The following is an 18,772-nucleotide window of genomic DNA, read 5'->3' as shown; positions in this document are numbered from 1 at the left end:
GTGACTTGTTATCGATGTGACGTCACAAACAGGAAACCCAACTAACCCAAGAGAACCAAAGAGGTATATTATATACTTCTGGAATAAGCAAAGGAGACTGGGTCGAGAGGGTGAATCAAAATGGCGGCTGGCAATGACGAGGAAAGCTCAGAGATTCTGTCTTCCCTCGTGGACACGTTGCAACTTTGTGGCAGTAAAGTCAAAGGTGATGTGTTTTTGTATCCCTTTCTTGTGCCAATAAAATTCTATCGGTAGAATTTCTAGCTTCAAAAAGGAAACACATTCGATTGTGTTCTGTAATCGAAGAAAATAGAAAAAGATCGTGCCTGGTTTCCAAACATACAAACATAAAATCATTCAGAAAAAGTATAGCCCAATATGCTTTTAATAATAATCAAAGTCCGCTCATTAAATTTGTGCACGGTGCTCTGAAAATATTGCAGGGGGGGTGGGATTCACAGGCATAGATATGCAGGGGGGAGGTGAGGGGATGCACTACATAGATATGGAGGGAGGAGGTGAGGGTATGCACAGGCATAGATATGCAGGGGGGAGGAGAGGGGATGCACAGGCATAGATATGCAGGGGGGAGGTGAGGGGATGCACAGGTATAGATATGCAGGGGGGGGGAGGTGAGGGGATGTACAGGTATAAATATGCAGGGGGAGGTGAGGGGATGCCAGGTATCGATATGCAGGGGGGGTGAGTGGATGCATAGTAATAGATTTGCAGGGGCGAGGTGAGGGGATGTACAGGTATAAATATGCAGGGGGAGGTGAGGGGATACACAGGTATCGGGGGAGGTGAGTGGATGCATAGTAATATATTTGCTGGGGGGAGGTGAAGGGATGCACAAGCATAGCTATGCAGGGGGTGGTGAGAGATACATAGACATAGATACATTCGATTGACAAAACATTGATGTCAACAGTCACAACAAGCCAGCCTGTAAGCATGGGTAAAAACCACTGAAAGCCTAGCTGCATATATTAGCCACTGCATATTTTCAGGCTTAGATGCGGTGGTTAATATATGCAGTAGGCACTTCAGTGTCTTTTACACATGCTTACATGTGGGCTTGTCACATAGTCACAAAGCCAGTTGATGACAACATTTTGTCAATTGACTGTATACCTAGGCGGGGATACATAGGCATAGATGCATGAAAATTTTGTGATTTTTCATAAAAAAAGATGTTTTGGAAGCTGACGAAAGGGGGTGCCCTCTCCTACCTAACTTTGCAGACAAAATCTTTAGCTATTCGTTGTTGGTAAGAGCTTTCATATTTTTAACTTTTTTAGAGGGAAGTTTGCGTCAAGTATTGGAAGACCTAGAAACACATTTCTCACTCCAAGATTTCTGGCTTAAATTTGGTAAGGTTGCCAAACTGACATTTTCAAGCTTGATCATGTGCATTATATGCAAGTAAATATGAAAATAGAAATATCACACATTGATGTATTAACTGCAACAATGCCTATCAGAGCAGACATGCTGCAATTTGTTTTATTTCCTCTCTTTCAGGAATGACATTTAGGGCTGTGTCAAAAGAAGCCACCAAGCTCGCAGCCATGTATTCCAAGCCACCAATCCCAAACCCTGAGGTAAGAAGGGTTTTTAAATGTCTATCAAAGCTGTGGTGCGTGCCTGCTATGATACCATTAACAAACTTGTTAAAGCTTCTAGAAGCCCTGGGGTGCTTATTTTTTCATTTGTTTTGATCTTGTCTTTATCTGATTTTTCACCTCATTTGACTTCAGAACAACAATAGGATTATTTTCATTGTCTACATAATAAAACAGTTTTTTCCCCTTAATATGCCTCTCTAGTGCATTAAGCATGCTAGCTGCAATAGCTAGTAACTTGATAGAGGTATTACTGTTCTTGCAGTAATATATTGACAGTGTAGGTCTCCTTGCATCTAACCCATTCTCTATCTATCGTTTTGGCTTATTAACACACAAAAACTTGCATTTTTGGAAGGGTAAATTGAGTGCGTATTAGTGGAATCTGGATTTTACTATGTGACTCGAGAGAAAGAAAATGTATTGTAAAATCAAGGTATCATTAGAAAGAAGAAAATCCATTGAAAATATTGTTGTTGCGAGGTTGGGTTAATTATCAACTTTTACAAAATAATAATATTGTTACTGTAATCTGTGTAAGACTGTACAGTTGCTCTCTGTAAACTGTAATCTGCATTTAACAAGATCTGTCAATTCAAGAAAATCAATTAACTGTACTGTACGTATGTGGTGTCTTGAGTTTTTCTCTTTTTGTTGATCGACAGACTCAGTAATATGGTTGTATCAAGGTCAAAATTACGCTTGGGAGAACAGATTTGTATCATAAAATCGAGAAGATCATTGTATCCAATATGGTTAGATCGAGATAATTTTTCATACATTTATCACTGTATTTCCACCGGGAGAAAGGAACATCATTGTAAAAGCAAGGTTATCATAAAATCCAGGATTGTAAAATCCAGGTTCCACTTTAGTAGCTGATATGAAGTTAATCTTATTACATTTCTGGTTTCAGGAGTTACAGGGAGTTCTTACTGGTTTTGAAACCTCCATCATTGCAATGCTTACTGTGTTTCTCTCTCTACCAGCTTCACAAGGTTTTTCCTTTCCATATTCATACTAATTTAAATATATGTGCTCAGTAATGTCTACAACTTTAATCAAAAGAGGTCGTTGCTTTTTTGTACCCCAACATAATTCAGGTGTTGAAAATTTTATTCAATCATTTCATGAAAATAATGATATTTTGGCTTGGTTATAGGAAAGGCCCTTCACAAGAGAATCCAGACAACTGTCAGTGCTATTGTAGAAGGTTCCAAAATCCTGGTCCAATCTTTGATGAAGCATAATGACAACAGGTACCAGATAATTTTTTTTTGTTGCTTGATATATTGTTGTACATGAAGTGGAATTTAATGTGTTGTGGTACTGTGTAATGGTATTTCATGTGTAATAGTACTGTGTATATGGTATCTGATGTCTTGTTATACTGTGTAATGGTGGATAATGCAGTATCTTGTTGTACTGTGTAATTGTGTTTGATGTCTTGTTGTATTGTGTAATGGTGTTTGATGTCTTGTGGTACTGTTTAATTGTAGATGATGTGTTGTCGTACTGTGTAATGGTGTTTGATGTGTTGGTACTTTGTAATGGTATTTCATGTGTTGTGGAACTGTGTAGTGGTGTTTCATGTCTTGTGGTACTGTTTGATGGTGTTTGATGTCTTGTGGTATAGTCTATTGGTGCTTGATATTTGATGTCTTGTGTGGTAAAGCAAATTCATGTGTGGTTAAGCAGTTTGTGGTACAAAAAATAATTAAAAAGTTTTGTTGTAATCATCTCATTAAAGAAGTAAAGCAAGTATTATATATTTATGCCCTGATGCATCAATCAAGGTTTTATTCTTCTTTTTAGCAATCAAGCCATTAACCAGTCAGCAGGTGCTTTATGGGAGCGCTGTGATTCCTTCCATTCATTTCCGCTTGGTATGCTAGTAGCCTTCCATTCATTCCCTTAAGGTCTGTCTAAACATTCAAACATGTTTGCCAAACATTGAAATCAAACTCTCTTGCGAGCATGTTTGGCGAGGTGGCTAAACAGAAAAACATTTCCAAAAAACATGAGCCTGCACGTTTGAGATCAAAGTGGCGCCATGGGATTTGAACTGTGATTGGATAAAAGCATGAAGAGCACTCAATGTTTTGTGTGATGAGTGGCTAAATGATACACGTTCAATGCATCACCTCTGCTGACCTCCGTGACGCCCTGGGTCCCTGAGGATGCGTTCAATACAAATGTTTGAAGGAAATGTTTTGATCTCATTCAAACATCTGGACGTGTTGTGGAAGCCAAAATGAGTGCCATGTTTTGTGGGTGGCTAAACGTACAACCATTTGCGTCAAACGCAATGTTTGACCAACATGTTTGAATGTTTAGCCAGGCCTTTAGTATGTTTGGTAGCATTCCATTTATCCCCTCTTTTAAAAAAATGGAAATTGAATTACATGGTGTATTATTCTCTTGTCCATAACGTTCTGATTGACTGTATGTTCTTCTTTTGTTTTAGATAATAAGTATGCAGTGCTTGACGTTTTTAAAATGGTTTCTGAACTTGTCAAAGATGCTCTTTCAGAAGTAGAACAGGTGAAAGTCACCACATTCAGCACTTTTCATGTCACAGTAAGATCTACACTCCCTCAAAATAAGTTAAAAAGGTGTTGTAGTTCAGAATAACACAAACACATTAAACATGGTGGTCAAACAAAGTCGAGAAAAATATTCCATGTAAAGGTAGAAAACATTGCACACGCCTTTTAAGTAAAATAAATACAATATATTTGAAGAGAATTGATATGCAGCTTTGATACTTGATTTTCGACACATTTTCAAATAAACTTAGTTTAACTAACATAATTTGATTATTGTAACAGGCCCAAACTAATAATGGAAGGGAAAATACCAATTCCCCAAGCCAGACAGATGGCACTAATGAGCAAGGGTGGTCCTCCCATGATGCCCAGCTAGTCGCACCTTGCGTAGGGGTAGTCAAGGTGGGTAACATGGTGATGTTCATGATTATGATGATGGTGATGGTTATGATAATGATATTGGTGGTGGCTGTTGTTATGATGGTGATGTTGCTTGTACCATTGTTGAAGATGCTGGTGGTGTTTTTGTAATAGTCATGGTAATATTGGTAGTTATGATGAAAATGGTTGTGACAAGGAGTTGGCTTTTCCAGGCTTGCCGGTCCTGCTTGAAGAAAGTGTCTGGCGCTATACGTACTTATGGAAAGGCCACATCTCATCAGCTCGTTCAAGAGCTTGACAGTATGGAGGAGATTCTACAAAAGATCAGCCCAAGGTATTAAGCAAGACTTGTTTTCTTTGCGTCTGACCTCTAACAATGCATGGGTGCTTCGCCCTGCATGTTATGATCAGCACCTGGTCTTCAACTCGTTCCATACTTTCCCCGTTGCATACTTTTCCCCAAAAAGATGAGGTCTGTTTAATACAACAACAAAAATGATTTTAGAACATAGCTTTCCTCGACCAATCAGCAATTGCTTTTTACTAGCATTGTTGTAAAAGATCCTCTAAACGTATATGACGCATGAAATCCTTTTTATTTCAGTGTTGATGACCTAGTTAGTAGTTTGTACGCGCCGATGAATCATACAACAGTTGCAAACAAGGTGGGTTTTGTAAAGTTGACCTTTTAGTAGGGAAGGAAAATTAGAATGAGAAAAAAGCAGAGACATGCGTGGGTAAGCGCTCACGCTCATGTTAAGATACGCAACACATGGTGACCTGGAAAAATGTTACATCCGAAAGTTACGACAGTTCTGTGAGATGATAAATGGTTTCAGGCGAAAGTATAACCGAATTCTTGAGCCACATATTTCCTATAATTGATTTTAACTCAAATCTTTAAGTGCAACCTTTTGAAATATGTGTATTTGTCAGCTAAATGAGACCTCTTTGGTTTATGTTACGGTTACGTTTAATTAATTTTCACACAAATGTTAGGGAAATAGAGGGGGGGAGGAGCAAGGAAGAAATCGACCTATTCGCTTTCCGGGTGCGCCTTTGTGCTGCCTCGCAGACACGAAGCAAGCATCTCCTCTCCCTTCTCCATTTCCATTTCTTCCCAAGAAATAATATGCCTTATTTTATCAATGTGAAGTGTTAGCTTGAATAGCGTGTTTTGGCTTCAGAAAGGTGTGCTTATAAACAGACACTCTTGGAAGTAGTTGTCAACCAAAACTATATTTTGAATACTTTTATAGTGTGTTCGTCTCATTTGGTTGTATACATTCGTGTTATTGTATTTAAGAGCTCATTTATATCGTATTTTATGGCAATGCACCAAAAACTGGTATTCGCCAAATTTTTGTCTTCAGGGCTTCCATACCCACACATAAGGTGTCCAGTATGGTGAACCCCTCCCACATCCGCCAGTGTCACAAAGCAGCCCAAGATCCGAGGGTGGATATGTTCTCTGGGAACAGGGTAACATTGAGTCTCTCTTTTTCAGGCTAGAGATCTCGGCAGCTGTTTAAAGAACCTCATCGAAAAATCAAGGTATGCAGGATTTATTATAAATTTAGTAAAAATGACGCGAGATGTGAAATTTACCGTGGTTTGGGGCCATCAAGCGCACAGAGCTACTGAGTCAGGTTAAAAACCTGAGCGTGTAGGGGCGTGCCTAGATAAACGCAGGGGTCCAGAGTAGTAAGCCACTGACCGCGGATCAAGTAAGTTCAAACCGACATCCTTAGTAATGGGTCACTAGACCCACCTAGAAACCTTTTTTTTTTCTTTCCAAATACACACAAAGAATTAAACATATTTCAACTACCTAAGGTGTTAACGGAAGGCGTAATCATCTCGTCATGAGCAAGGTTGGGCCCGGACCCCCGATTTGCTCCATTCAATACATTCCATCGTAAACAATTCGATACAATATGTTAAATCCAGACCTTATTTTTTATTGATAAAATGATATTTTATCAGCTAGAGTGAGCCATGATTTGCATCTTTGAATATGGGACAGTCAAAATCCCATGCAGCGCCATCGTTACGTCTACAGAAAGGATTTTTTAAACACACATCATATTGTATTTACGCATGAAATGGTTATCGGTGTCAAAACTTGGATGATATATATATATGTTTGTGAAAGAATTTCGAGGATGGAATATTGGAGCAACGTGTGTTAATACTTCGTTTGTTTCCAGGAATTCGCATTTTACTGAAGAGGCAGACAACACGTGGCTTGACTTCCTGACTAAAGCCATCGACCACAACCTTGCTAAGATGTCCTCGGCTTTGGAAGCGCAAAGTTAATCGCTTGCGTGCCCCGTGCATTTCGCCATAACACGGGCGCAACGAGCTGGGGATGAGCCCTTTTCCAGGCCGTAGCAGCGGGTGGGACACTGAAGACATCTCCCCCCCCCCAATATTTTCAAACATTATAAGAAAATGAACAGTAGTGGCGTGGCTGTACCCCCCAATTTTTAATGTCTCTGTATTGTGATCCCCCCCAAATCTTGCACGTGGCCTGCTATGCTACGGCTCTGTATTCGTATACATACAATCCGAGCCAATTGGCCGCAAATCAAATTTGATTCAGATGAAATAAAATGCGAAAAATACACCATACCCCTAGACATATGCTGAAACACCTTATGGCAGTTAAAGCTTCACGGCTAGCTAACGAACTGTACAACAAACAAGTACCAGAGATACCCACACATTGATAGGGAGGTCATAACCAGACTCATAGCCCTGTCGGTTACACCACGCACAGCTCGCTGAGATGTAGAGGGAAAAATAAAGGGTCTTTCACGTTAGCGTCTCTTAGGAGTTGGTGTGTTGCTATAGTAGTGTAGTGAAGTGATGTCATCATGCATAGCATACTATGACCTAGGTCTACATAGCCACTATTGGGCTTGTGTTCTTTTTTGCTCAGTCAAGCTTGTTCATATGACATCTTTTGTGAAAAGATATAATAGAAGTGAACTGAAATATGGTGAAATGTACGCAAACTCAAGATGGAACATGAAAACAGTTTTAGAAAAAAACATTAAAAAACTCATAGAAACAATCGAGTCACGCGTTCACATTTCACTTTATCACAGCCAATGATCGCGTTCAAAAATCGAAAATAATTCGATTCCTACATGCCCCTACAACAATCAGCGCTGAATAGGCTTACGGACGCATACCTGTGGTGTACTCACAGAAACGAGCTAGAAATCGAGCCTTATTCAAGAATCACAAAAATTCGCATATTGATTATATGAAGTTTATAACTACGTTCTGTGCATTCCTATCTGTGGATTTGTAAAAGATTACTGAACATTCTGATGGAAAATGATCATGTTAGAAATGTCAAATGACTCTAGTCTCTATCCACTTTTTACGATAAAGCCGCAAAAGGCTGCATATTCGTAAGCAGTCTGAACAGGGGCGGATCTAGCTCTTCGCCAAAGAAGGGGTTTGGCTTAGTGACAAAGAGTGACGGGGTTTTTTGTTACTATATGGCTTCCTGGCATCCCAAAAGGGGGGGGGGGGAGGCTAAATCCTCCCCCAGGATCCGCTACTGTAGTAAGAATGTAACACACCCTACTTTCTTCACGGAGATAAGTCATTTCTTAGCATAATTTCTAATGAAAGGGCGGTAGGAACAGTGTTTGTTAGGCTAAATTCTGATAATAAAACCACAAATTTCCCTCTAATTTGGCTAAATGTGCCTTGTTTGCGACGCGCTCTCCGTGTTAGTCGTGTTTGATTAGAAAACCCGATCAAGTTACGTTAGCCAAAGTAGAGGGAAATTTGTGGTTTATCAGAATTTAGCCTAACAATCACTGTTCCTACCGCCCTTACTAATGCCTATTTTTTTGGTGGACATTCTTCTTTCCAAGATTAGCTGTGCCTCCCCACTGTGCTTTTTTGGTAGCCTCGATGTGATGCTCGTGTCACATGACCACGCTCCCAAATGGCGACCGATTTGTGTTAGTTTGTTGTGTTGTAATTTGAATATCCGATGAGATCGTAGTTTACCTGACAGGATCTTCTACACCGCAATTATGAGCTAAAACTACGCTCTTATCATTAACCTATTACTAAAGATTATCCAATATTACATATTATTTTGAGTTACACTACAAGACACAATGAAAACGCGGCAAAAATGTTAAACGTAACACACCAACTTAAAAAGAAGGTAAGATTACAGATCACCAAATTAAACCTATCTCTGTTCTATCAACTAATAAATACATCACTCAAAACGTAGCCGCCATCTCTGAAGACTGTCCTCTTAAATTGCAAAAAAATTTAGTGAAAAACATCGAGTGGTTTAGAATAGCTTCCTTTTCACATAGCTACGATGTAAAAGCATTTTGATTGTTTACACACTAATTCCTCTACACTATCCCGTTCCTTCGCATAGTTATTCTTGTCAGACTTGGACGAAAAGAGTTCCTCGAGTCCACATGATGAGAAAAAGCCCGGTGATGGCCGTGAAGTACGCGAGGAAAAGTCCAAACGAAAAGCGCTCCCGGCATTGCCCTCCCCAGCAGAGGAAAAATCCATGAACTTGTCGATTGCAAGACAGCGTTCTCCTTCAGGGTCCAGCCCAGAGCAAGTAAAAGCTTACGGCCCGTTTTTCCTCGAATACACTCTGATGGCGGAATAGTAAGTCAGAACTTATCTGATTCCTGTATTCCTGTCTCTATCATCAGCTAATGTTGTCTAATTTACAGAATGATTAGAAGATCATGCTATTCGAACAATAATAAGTAACTTGTTGTTATCTGTTGTTTTTATTTATTTAGTAGGACCATTATAGCTTGTTGTTGTTTGTTTACCTAGTATGAGATAGCTTGTTGTTATTTATGTTTATCTAGTATGACAGCTATAACTTGTTGTAGTCTGTTGTTTATGTAGAAGCACAATTCTAACTTGTTGTTTGTTTATCAAGTAACCAGCTGAGAAGTCAGAGATTACCGGGTGTGTATGTCCTACCAGCGGCCAAGTCAGCTCTTGGTGAGTGTGACCCTTGTATTTTACCATCCTGTCTAAACTAGGCATGGGCCTATGCTAAACTATTAGATGGTTGATAAAATGGTTTCTTAATCAGTTAAATACTCAATATCCTATTTTTTCAAATGAAAACACAAAAATTCCCCCCTGCCCCCTATTCAATGTTGAGGTCGCAGGTGTCAGACTACAACATTGAAAGGAGGGAAGGGGTTCCTAGGGAAGAGGAGGTGGGGTACAAACGAGTTATACTAGGAATATGATGTGAACACATGAAAAGCGCTTTCCATTGAAAAACTTATCAACATTTAATTAGCCAGAAACATAAAGTGTGTGACAACTTCTGTAAAAACGAGAATGTTTTTATCTATCTGAGAAACAGTTTTGTAATGCAGCTACAAGTTTTGGTGTTTACTAGGAAACTTGTAACATGATACATGTTGCCCTTAGAATGTATCCTAGTTTAGCCAGGCATTGACATTTAACAACACATTCACCATCCTGTCTTCCCTACAAAAGCTAGTTCACCATTTGTCTTACACATATTTACAATATTTCCCAGTCTTAAAGTGGCTTTGAAAATTATTTTATAAATTTATTTTACAAATTATGAATATATTGTATAAGTTATGTAAATTATTACAGATCTGTATATTTTTACCTTGTATTTATTTATACTGATGTGATACCGACATGGTTTTATCAGTTAATAAAGTAGAAGTAGAAGTAGAAGTTGTCTGGCACCATTTTGCCATCCTAGCCAAATACCAAGTTTTAGAACACTTCTATTTTTATAGACTGAACTTTAGAAATAAAGTTAATAACTTTGATTTTAGATGGTTATTTTGAGATGTCATCACATAATCTGCCAATGTTGAATGAGTGGCTGGCAAGTGCTCTTGAGAGTCAATTAAAAAATTCCAGCATGACATCCAGACCAGTCCAATCTTATGTCTGGAAATGTCCCCAGGGCTTAAGATGTGTGTTTCATTAATCTGTTTCAGTATGGTATGGGGTAATTTTCATCCGTATGGGTTTGTACCAAGATGGCATCTTCAAGTTTCAGATGACTATCCCAGAGAACTTCCCAGATGGTGACTGCCCCGTAAGTTGTTATTGATTTTGGTTGTTGTAAATGCTAATTTTATTCAGCCTTTTTGAGATGTCTTATCACAAGTACTATTTATTAACAAGAACATTTCTGGTAAATACCTTTCATTGTTGGATGATATAACGTCGGGTGTTTAAAAGCCTTGTCATCTCGCAGGTAATAACAAAAAAATGTTTTCATTGGGTGATTCTGAGCCCAAATAAATGATAAGTAATTTCATGCAAAATCACAAGATTGGAATTTGTTATGGTTTTGTGTTATTTAGCATTCAGAATTTCATTTACACCCTCTTGCACCCTAAGAAAAAATTGTTGCCACTGTCTCTATAAGTATATTCCATGACTCAAACCTTTTAACATGTCTACTCTCTTGGCAGACTCTAGTGTTTAAGCCTACCATATTTCACCCTGTGGTTAACATAGAAACTGGGGAGCTAGATGTTCGGCGGGCATTCCCTAGATGGAGGTAACATAGTACCAGGCTTAACAATCCTCATTCATACATAGCTCTGTCTTTGAAGTTTGATTTGTAATCAAGAGCTAATTATTTTATGACATATGAGATGGATCAAGTTTTAATTATTCCAGAGGATAGTGTTGGTTAGTGTCAGTGTCAAAGACTTTGGCCATACAGTAGTCCAGTCATGTTTTGTGTAAGGCGTTTTGAGATCAATCCAATTGTGGAGTGCATCAGACTTAAACAACATGCACTTTGTTAGTCACAAGCCATTATTTTAAAGTTCACTCTTTGTAGTCATTTTTTTTAAAGGTTGAATGATAATAAGCTGAAGATGAGGTTTATAGTGGCATTAAACTGTGCAGATGTTTATGGCCTTCTAACTACTGTAATACAACTGATTGTTTCAGGAGAAATATCAATCATCTTTGGCAAGTTTTATTGTATGCAAAAAGAATATTCTACAAGATAGATTCAAGGGACCCTCTTAACCCAGAAGCTGCAGAAATGTGAGTATTATATAGATACCATATCTATAAGAAGAAAGGCAGATAGGTGGCTGGACCTGAGGTCTCTCAGCATTTTAGGTTTGTGTAGGGTAAATCTTGTACAATTGGATCTGTATTATTGTTGTAATGGTGTTGAAGTATAAGTCATTCACATTTAAACCTTCCCATTTTAATTCCAAATTTACCAGGTATCAAAATGACAAAGATCGCTACAAGCAGAAAGTGAATGAATGCTTGCGGAGATGCCATAATGAATTGCATCTGGCTGTGGCTGATGACCCTCATGCTATCAAGTATGTATAAATAGTGCGCTCTGATTAGTCAAGGGTCTGTGGCTGATGACCCTCATGCTATCAAGTATGTATAAATAGTGCGCTCTGATTAGTCAAGGGTCTGTGGCTGATGACCCTCATGCTATCAAGTATGTATAAATAGTGCACTCTGATTAGTCAAGGGTCTGTGTGTTATAAGAGCATAAGAAAACATTTTAATTAAAAATAGATCTATTTTTTTTTGTGTCTGCTGTCCTCTAATGCATAAGAAGAACATGCATAGGAAGATGTCACAGCGTGTCAGGAACAACATTCATGCAACTTGACTGCATCATCTGTGCATCTATTAGGGGACAGCACACACAAAAATAATATCTTATTGTTAGTTGAAATATTAAAGTGGTTTTAAAACTTTTTTTGGCAATTTTAGGTTTGTGGAGTTAACTCCAGAGAAACAAGATGATGTGAAGAACCAAATCATTGAAAGCCAGGTTGGAAAGTGGATATATATGTACAATCATCCTACTAGAGCCATTGGGGGAGTAGCTGTTATGTAAAATTGCTCAACTTATTTTTTTTCAGTGTTATAAAGGGGTCTACCCCCTCTCTTCTAGCAGGGTACAATAATCCTTACCTTTAAAGCCGCATTGTCACCAGTTTACTTCCGGTCGATTACGTTACAATCTCCGATTATTTTTAACGGAAAACCTGAAAAATATTTCAAAATATTGAAAGCAGTGTGTATATTGCAAGTTTCATCGAGGATGTGATTGATAAGTAGGCTAACAGTAGGCTCAATCAATTTCAAGCTTGTTTGCCTTGCAACAGCTGGAAAAAGAGCCTAATCACACAGGAGGGTTTACTTCTTTGTCATGAGGACACCATCAAATGGCTGTCAGATACTGTAATTTCAAAATCAATAAATATAGAACAATATATAAACTTATGGCTTGTTGTTATTTCAGAGCAAACCTGAGTGTCTTCCAACAGCGAACGCACACAAATCTGGCCTCTCGTGGATGAAAAAGGGAGGTGCCATCTTTTCAAAAGAAGAGAGTTAACAAATTACTAGACATTCTAGTTTTATTTTTACTACATTGCACTTTTAAATATTGAAATCCAGGAATATTCCTGGAGAATCTTACGCAACCTGTTCTCAGACGGGTTTTTGCCCCTGGGGCCGGTGTTGGGGTGAATTTACCTTCCTTCTGCATTTTAATCTCCTGATTAAAACAATTTCCTTTATTTCTTTGGAGGTTGACTCAGAGGCAACTATTTAATTTCTCATGAGTGGGATGGGTAACCTACGACAAAGGGTATCACAACCCCAAAAAGGCTTGACAAATGAATAGTGGATGGTATCCTATATCTCCTAGCATGATCAAAATTCACTAACACTTTTGCACCCTGGGCAGGGTCTTGGTTGTTCCAGGAAGAATTGTTGGAGAAAACTAAGTTCTGGGTATCTGTCATGTAGTCTAGTGAAAGCCTCTTTATGCCATTTGTAACTATCTATTTTCAACTATCTCAATCTTTTGTAAAGTCGATTTCATAAATAAGTATAATGGTAGTAACATTTATTTTTTTAAATTATTTCTTTTATTAAAGCGTGTTCTTTCATTTTGTTTCTGTCTTTTCAAAAAATACCAAGGATAAATACTTACAGCTAATTAAAACCTGATCCTCAATGCTACCCCCTCCCAAAATACCTGACATGTTAACGCTTTCCAAAGTACAGTACCAAGCTTACAACAAACCTGACTGCACATTGCAAGTTTAGTAGAAATGTGTCCCCGATTCATGCTTTACTAGCCTCCCTCACAGGCATTTTTAGGCAAATGCTTCACATGTTACCAATTTTTTCTCTAACACAGGTGAAATGTTGACCCCCCCCCCCCATTACACAGGAAAAAAGATAAATAAATTCAAATTTTTTTTACATACCAATGAACCTCGACCAAAGCTTTCACACTAAAAAAAAAAAAAAACAAGCGGTTCCATGGGTTCACCCTTTATGCAATGTGGACTCCCAGGGTATCTTGTAAATAAGACTGCCATCCCAAATAAAAAAGAATGCAGATATTTTCAAACTAATTAAAAAGCTATTCAATCTGCTATTGAAAAATCAATTTTTGTAGCCCTTTATTCATTATCCCTGGTAAGACTACTTAATTTTCTGTTTCTTTGAGTTCTGTTTCTTTAGAAACCACAGTAAAGTATGGAGTATACAGAACAATCAACAACTTTCAAGTAAAAAAATGACATTTTTAAGAAAATGTGAGACCATGTAGTTTTGCACTATTGTTACTAGATTAGAAATTCAAAGAAATGTAAAGGCAAATTTGCAAACAAACTCCTAAAATAAGGCAGCCAGTGTTACTGACAGTGAGTAATGCAGTAATTGCTTGAATAAGCACCTCCCCTGCTTTGAAAAATATGAAAGAATATGTGTGTTGCCTAAACATGTTTCACTTAAGCCCGGCGCACACAGTGAGCAAAACTTCACACGTTCAATTTGCTCACTGCCTCCCGAGGCCAAAAACTCACAGTTCAAGAAGGTGAGAATTTTGTCTCAGTTGCTCGCGAGACGTGATTTCGTTCGATTGGCATCCGCACATGGTGATTTTTTGGCCTCGCAAGGCAGTGAGCAAATTGCACGCGTGAAGTTTTGCTCACCGTGTGTGCCAGGCTTAAAACTCCAATGACAAAGTGGAGTGAGCATTGGAATGTTAGAAGGGAAGTAATGAAAACTGATAGTACTACATGCAACAACATTATATCATTGAAAGCTTGTTTTGTTATAGTTGGAAGAGTATAAATAGCTTCTTGAATGTTGTAAAAAGAAGCGCTTATTTGTTTAGAAAACAGATTTGGAAATAAGAATTCCCCTAGGATAATGCCTCTCCTGAAGTGGAGCCCCTCCTGGAAAAAATTAAAAAGTCTCCTGGCACTTATTCAAGAAATTCGGTGCTTCAACTAACACTGGAAACAAACTTTAGAAATATTTGGTGCGTGTTAGTTGCCCTTTTTTCAAGTGTACAAGCTCCAGATCTGGCTTGGGCTAAATATCAACAATCTATAATTAAATTTTACTGCTATTTTTTTTTTTGGTCCATGTACGAAAATATATTTTTTGGGTAAGAACTAGACATGCAACATCAACTGTACAAAGTATACGGCCATTAATCTCCAAGAAGCAAGTATCTTTGCAACATCCCATGATTTAGAAAGTTCTTCACGTTATGTTGGATAAATTTGACAATGTTTTTTAACTGTTTCTGTCAAAGTCCAAATCCTCAAAAGTTCTTTAAAAATTCCTCAGCACAAATACGCGCCCTTGCGTTGAGAGAAAGCTTCATCTCGCTTATTTCCTTATCAATTTCTTCCATGAACTGAATCACGAAGTCGACAAGCTTGTGTTTAAACATTTGCTCTGTGTGAAAATTTGTAATCAGAAAGCTGATATCATAACCTTCAACGGGTTTGCGACGAAGTACGAAGAAATTCTCCGCTCTCATCATCATAAAACGCATAAATTTCTTGCACAGGATTTTTTCTATCTCGTCGGCTTGTTTCACTGCGATACTGATTCTCATGGAGTTAATAGAGCCCTCAATCAAGACTTTCTCTTTCTCGTTTCGGCTGATGACCAATGGAGTAAGAAGCAGCTCCTTTGAACTGCGCACCTCGACTTCGGGCTTGTTGTGTCTCTCCACGACCTGTGAGTCGAAATTCTCCAAGCACATAGCAGCTGTGAGCGTTGAACGCACAGCATTCAGGTACGGCCTTAATGTTGCAGCCATTTTCGAAGGAGAAAGATCTAATTTGAAGAAGCTGAAAGAGCTAGACTGCAACGAAGATGGCGGAACTTCCTGCCTCCTCCCTCTCGCTAGTGCGCATGCTCTATACAAAATACCGCATGCACCGGACTGCATTATGGGTAAAGAACAAAGCGTGCAAAGTCGCCATTTTAGAATTCGGTGTTTTCAACCATCGTTGAAAATATTACTGATATTCTCTGAGAATTGGCTCATAGAAATGTCTTAAGTGATGCTTTGAAACACAGACAAGGGATTCAAGAGTCCCTACACGTGATTTCATTAGTGTAGCTTAGCATTTTGTGCCGCGGATCTGTGCTTTTCCAATGAGCACCGGTGTAGACGCGTTGTCTCTGTCTTTGAAGCAGATCTCATTTGCTGTTACTGAACTCAGCAAAAAGAACTTCAAGTCCACCGTGGCGGAGATCCACGAGGTCAGTCATTTTCTATTTGTTCTTTTCGTGTTTGCGTGATATGTATACCGTTGCTTTTTATCAGTTGCCATTCTGAATAATTATTATCTCTTCTTTGTGAAAACATTTTTTGTGCATGACCTTTCTTTTCGTATATATAACCCATTCTATATTCTTTTATCCACGTCGATTCTATGATCAGTATTGGTCAAAATGATGAGCACTTATTAAAATCGAGTATTATACTTTATCTCTTAAAATGTAATTCAAATTTGTTATGAATTCACTGTAATGCATTTTGTCAATAAAATGTCATATTTAGTTCCACTCTTTCTAGCCCTCATAGGGTTATGATCAAATGGTTTTTTACAGTTGATGAAACTGGTCAGAGTTTTATGTAAGAATTAGCATGCAATACTCTTGTGTACACAAGTGTGTACTTCTCACATGTTCTTTCAGGAATAAAACAAGCTTATTTTAGAAAAATACACATGAGATAGATTGAGTTTTGAATAACCATTTTACTTCAGGGTTCAACACCAAATTTGTAATCACATGTTGAATTTCACTTTTTGTGAAAACTGATGACCAAAATACTCTCATTAACTCTGATTCAAATGGCGACAACACTCATTGACTCACATGTCGAATTTGAACATGTTCAAAGTGAGTGAGAGTTGGTTAGAGTGCATGGTCAAACAGTCATAAGAGTTGGAACTCTCATCAGCTTTCATCTCCTTTTGGTTGAGGCTTTATAATTGCTTTGTCATTAAGTCAATAATCCCTTATGTGCTCTTTATTCATGTTCAGCTAATCGAGAAGCATGGGTTTGAAGCTGAATGCCATTTCTTCCGGGTTCTGTTCTCTCAAATTGACTTCTTTGCTGACCCCAAAAGTCCTGGAAAGGATTATCAACAGGTAACTTGTATAACAGATTTCAAATAAGGTTGCACTCAAGAATTCATATGTCTTAACCTTCAGTGACTTATGGGTAGCTTAGGTGCCTAGCTTACAGTACCATTTCGTGTGGACAGAAATACCGAAAATACAATTTTAACAGTAACTGAATCCTTACATTAAATACTACCATATTCTGGAATGAAATTTACGGTAGTGATACTATTTTAGGAAGTATAAGTGAAAAACATATTTTTAGGGGGATTTTAATCATAAAACTTTCCATGTCAAAATTTTTTACTCTTGTCAAAAGCATGAGTAATACCTGACGGGTGATTTCTTTGGATGGAACCGCAACACAACCGCGAACAGCAGTGAACTAACCCTATTGGCTATGTTAATGTTATGTAATGCTAATTACGCGGGATTCTTTGCTAAATTACGTGCTAATTTACACGGAAAATCAATCAATACACGCTAAATTACGCAGGATTTTGCAATACATTTTTCTTCATCAATCAAAATTTTGCGGGATTCTTTACTGAATTATGGGATAGAATATCAACTGTTACTGAAGCATTACGGGTTACAATGCACCTTATTTGAAATAGAGAAACCACTTCACTTTTTTGTTGTTCTAATTTTTTTCACCAAGCACGTAATTCGCTTTGTTGTTCTCTTTTTCTAGTGCCAGTTGTTGATACAAGAATGCCAAACTCTCATCTCCAAGCCCAACTTTGCTTCCATTCTTTGTTATGCCATTGAAAACCCAGAACACAAGCAGAAAACCCTGCGTCCATCTCCACAGCTTCTTGCTAACATCAGCAGGATACTGAAACTTAACCGAGTGCAGGAGGTAGGTATAATTTAAGTACAGTATATTGTACCTACAGTGATACTTTCCAAACATTTGACATAAGAAGTGCTTTCTTTATTTTGTTGACTATTCTGAAGTACTGTTCATTTCTTATTGTATTTAAAATAATGTTTATTTTGACTTGATATATAATAGCTGTTTAAATGCCATTGTGTCATGTGCTGTGCCATTAACCATGGTTGTTTTTCTCATAAGGTAATTTTTGGTCTTGGACTTCTCAACTCATCCAATGAAGAGCTTAAGAGCTATGGTGAGTTAGTGATCTAAGATTATTATTATTGGCAGAAAAATGACAACTTATTACCAACCAAGAGATGCATGTCAAGTTATTCACTGTACTTTTCTTATTATTTGCCGAATAGCTGGGCTCTTTGTAAAGCAGAAGCTTCCGGACCTGCTCAGGTCGTACATTGATGGTGACACCAGCGGCAGGCAGGAAGCAGGTCTGGCTGATGTTGCCATTGAAGTGCTACACCGCCTTCTGTCACATGTCATTCATGGCCCGCATGACCAGGTTGGCGTTGGTGATGATCAGGTACAAGCCTTCCTGGACACCCTGCGGCGGGAATTCCCCAAGGATCGAGTTCCAGTTGTACTTGCACCATTGCTGTATCCAGACGCTCATGATGTACCAGCTAGCAAGTAAGTTGAGCATCCTGCCAAAGAGGATGTGTCTAGCCTATCCTAATGTTATGCTATTTTATAGAAATTAGAAAAGATATTGTTTATAGAAGGTGCATTCTTATGCAGCCTAGTTGGACAGCTAGTATTCAAAATCTGTTCAACATTATCAATGTTTGATGTTAGTGGGATGGTAGCTGTAGACACACAGCCTTCTCTGAGTG

The 18,772-nt window shown here is 38.3% G+C and overlaps 4 protein-coding genes across 6 annotated transcripts in view; 3 read left to right on the top strand and 1 right to left on the bottom strand.

Annotated features, from left to right (window-relative positions):
- The first annotated feature begins 70 nt into the window (after positions 1–70).
- On the top strand, positions 71–7,634 carry LOC5518085 (cyclin-D1-binding protein 1 homolog). Of its 2 annotated transcripts, XM_032362542.2 has the most exons (12): positions 71–205; positions 1,302–1,373; positions 1,525–1,604; positions 2,542–2,623; positions 2,788–2,884; positions 3,441–3,511; positions 4,093–4,169; positions 4,457–4,576; positions 4,768–4,889; positions 5,160–5,220; positions 6,063–6,109; positions 6,766–7,634. In XM_032362542.2, exons 1-12 carry the CDS (start codon positions 121–123, stop codon positions 6,872–6,874), a joined length of 1,023 nt encoding a protein of 340 aa, XP_032218433.2. In that variant the 5' UTR covers positions 71–120; the 3' UTR covers positions 6,875–7,634. The 2 variants fall into 2 exon arrangements, with proteins under 2 accessions (XP_032218433.2, XP_048576763.1); XM_048720806.1 differs by lacking the exon at positions 6,766–7,634 and having other exon boundaries at positions 5,929–6,064.
- An 868-nt stretch (positions 7,635–8,502) lies between these two features.
- Positions 8,503–13,542, top strand: LOC5518028 (protein AKTIP homolog). Its single transcript, XM_001637957.3, has 9 exons — positions 8,503–8,756; positions 8,985–9,229; positions 9,516–9,580; positions 10,579–10,679; positions 11,062–11,150; positions 11,552–11,650; positions 11,839–11,943; positions 12,353–12,413; positions 12,888–13,542. The coding sequence occupies exons 1-9, from the start codon at positions 8,724–8,726 to the stop codon at positions 12,981–12,983; spliced, it is 894 nt and encodes a 297-aa protein (XP_001638007.1). The 5' UTR covers positions 8,503–8,723; the 3' UTR covers positions 12,984–13,542.
- Positions 13,543–14,051: 509 nt separating this feature from the next.
- On the bottom strand, positions 14,052–15,820 carry LOC5518086 (actin-related protein 2/3 complex subunit 4). Its single transcript, XM_032362543.2, has one exon. It carries the CDS (start codon positions 15,723–15,725, stop codon positions 15,219–15,221), a length of 507 nt encoding a protein of 168 aa, XP_032218434.1. The 5' UTR covers positions 15,726–15,820; the 3' UTR covers positions 14,052–15,218.
- Positions 15,821–15,861: 41 nt separating this feature from the next.
- Positions 15,862–18,772, top strand: part of LOC5518029 (CCR4-NOT transcription complex subunit 1) — a 35,564-nt gene continuing 32,653 nt past the window's right edge. For both annotated transcript variants that reach the window (XM_048721244.1, XM_048721243.1), the window contains exons 1-5: positions 15,862–16,174; positions 16,964–17,071; positions 17,739–17,906; positions 18,123–18,177; positions 18,290–18,569. In XM_048721244.1, the coding sequence (XP_048577201.1) occupies positions 16,067–16,174; positions 16,964–17,071; positions 17,739–17,906; positions 18,123–18,177; positions 18,290–18,569 (719 nt within the window). In that variant the 5' untranslated portion in view covers positions 15,862–16,066. The remainder of the gene's footprint in view (positions 16,175–16,963; positions 17,072–17,738; positions 17,907–18,122; positions 18,178–18,289; positions 18,570–18,772) is intronic.

Source organism: Nematostella vectensis, chromosome 13, assembly GCF_932526225.1.
Source record: "Nematostella vectensis chromosome 13, jaNemVect1.1, whole genome shotgun sequence".
Taxonomy (NCBI): Eukaryota; Metazoa; Cnidaria; class Anthozoa; order Actiniaria; family Edwardsiidae; genus Nematostella; species Nematostella vectensis.
Note: the sequence above shows the minus strand (reverse complement) of the source record. Positions and strands in the feature narration are given on the sequence as shown.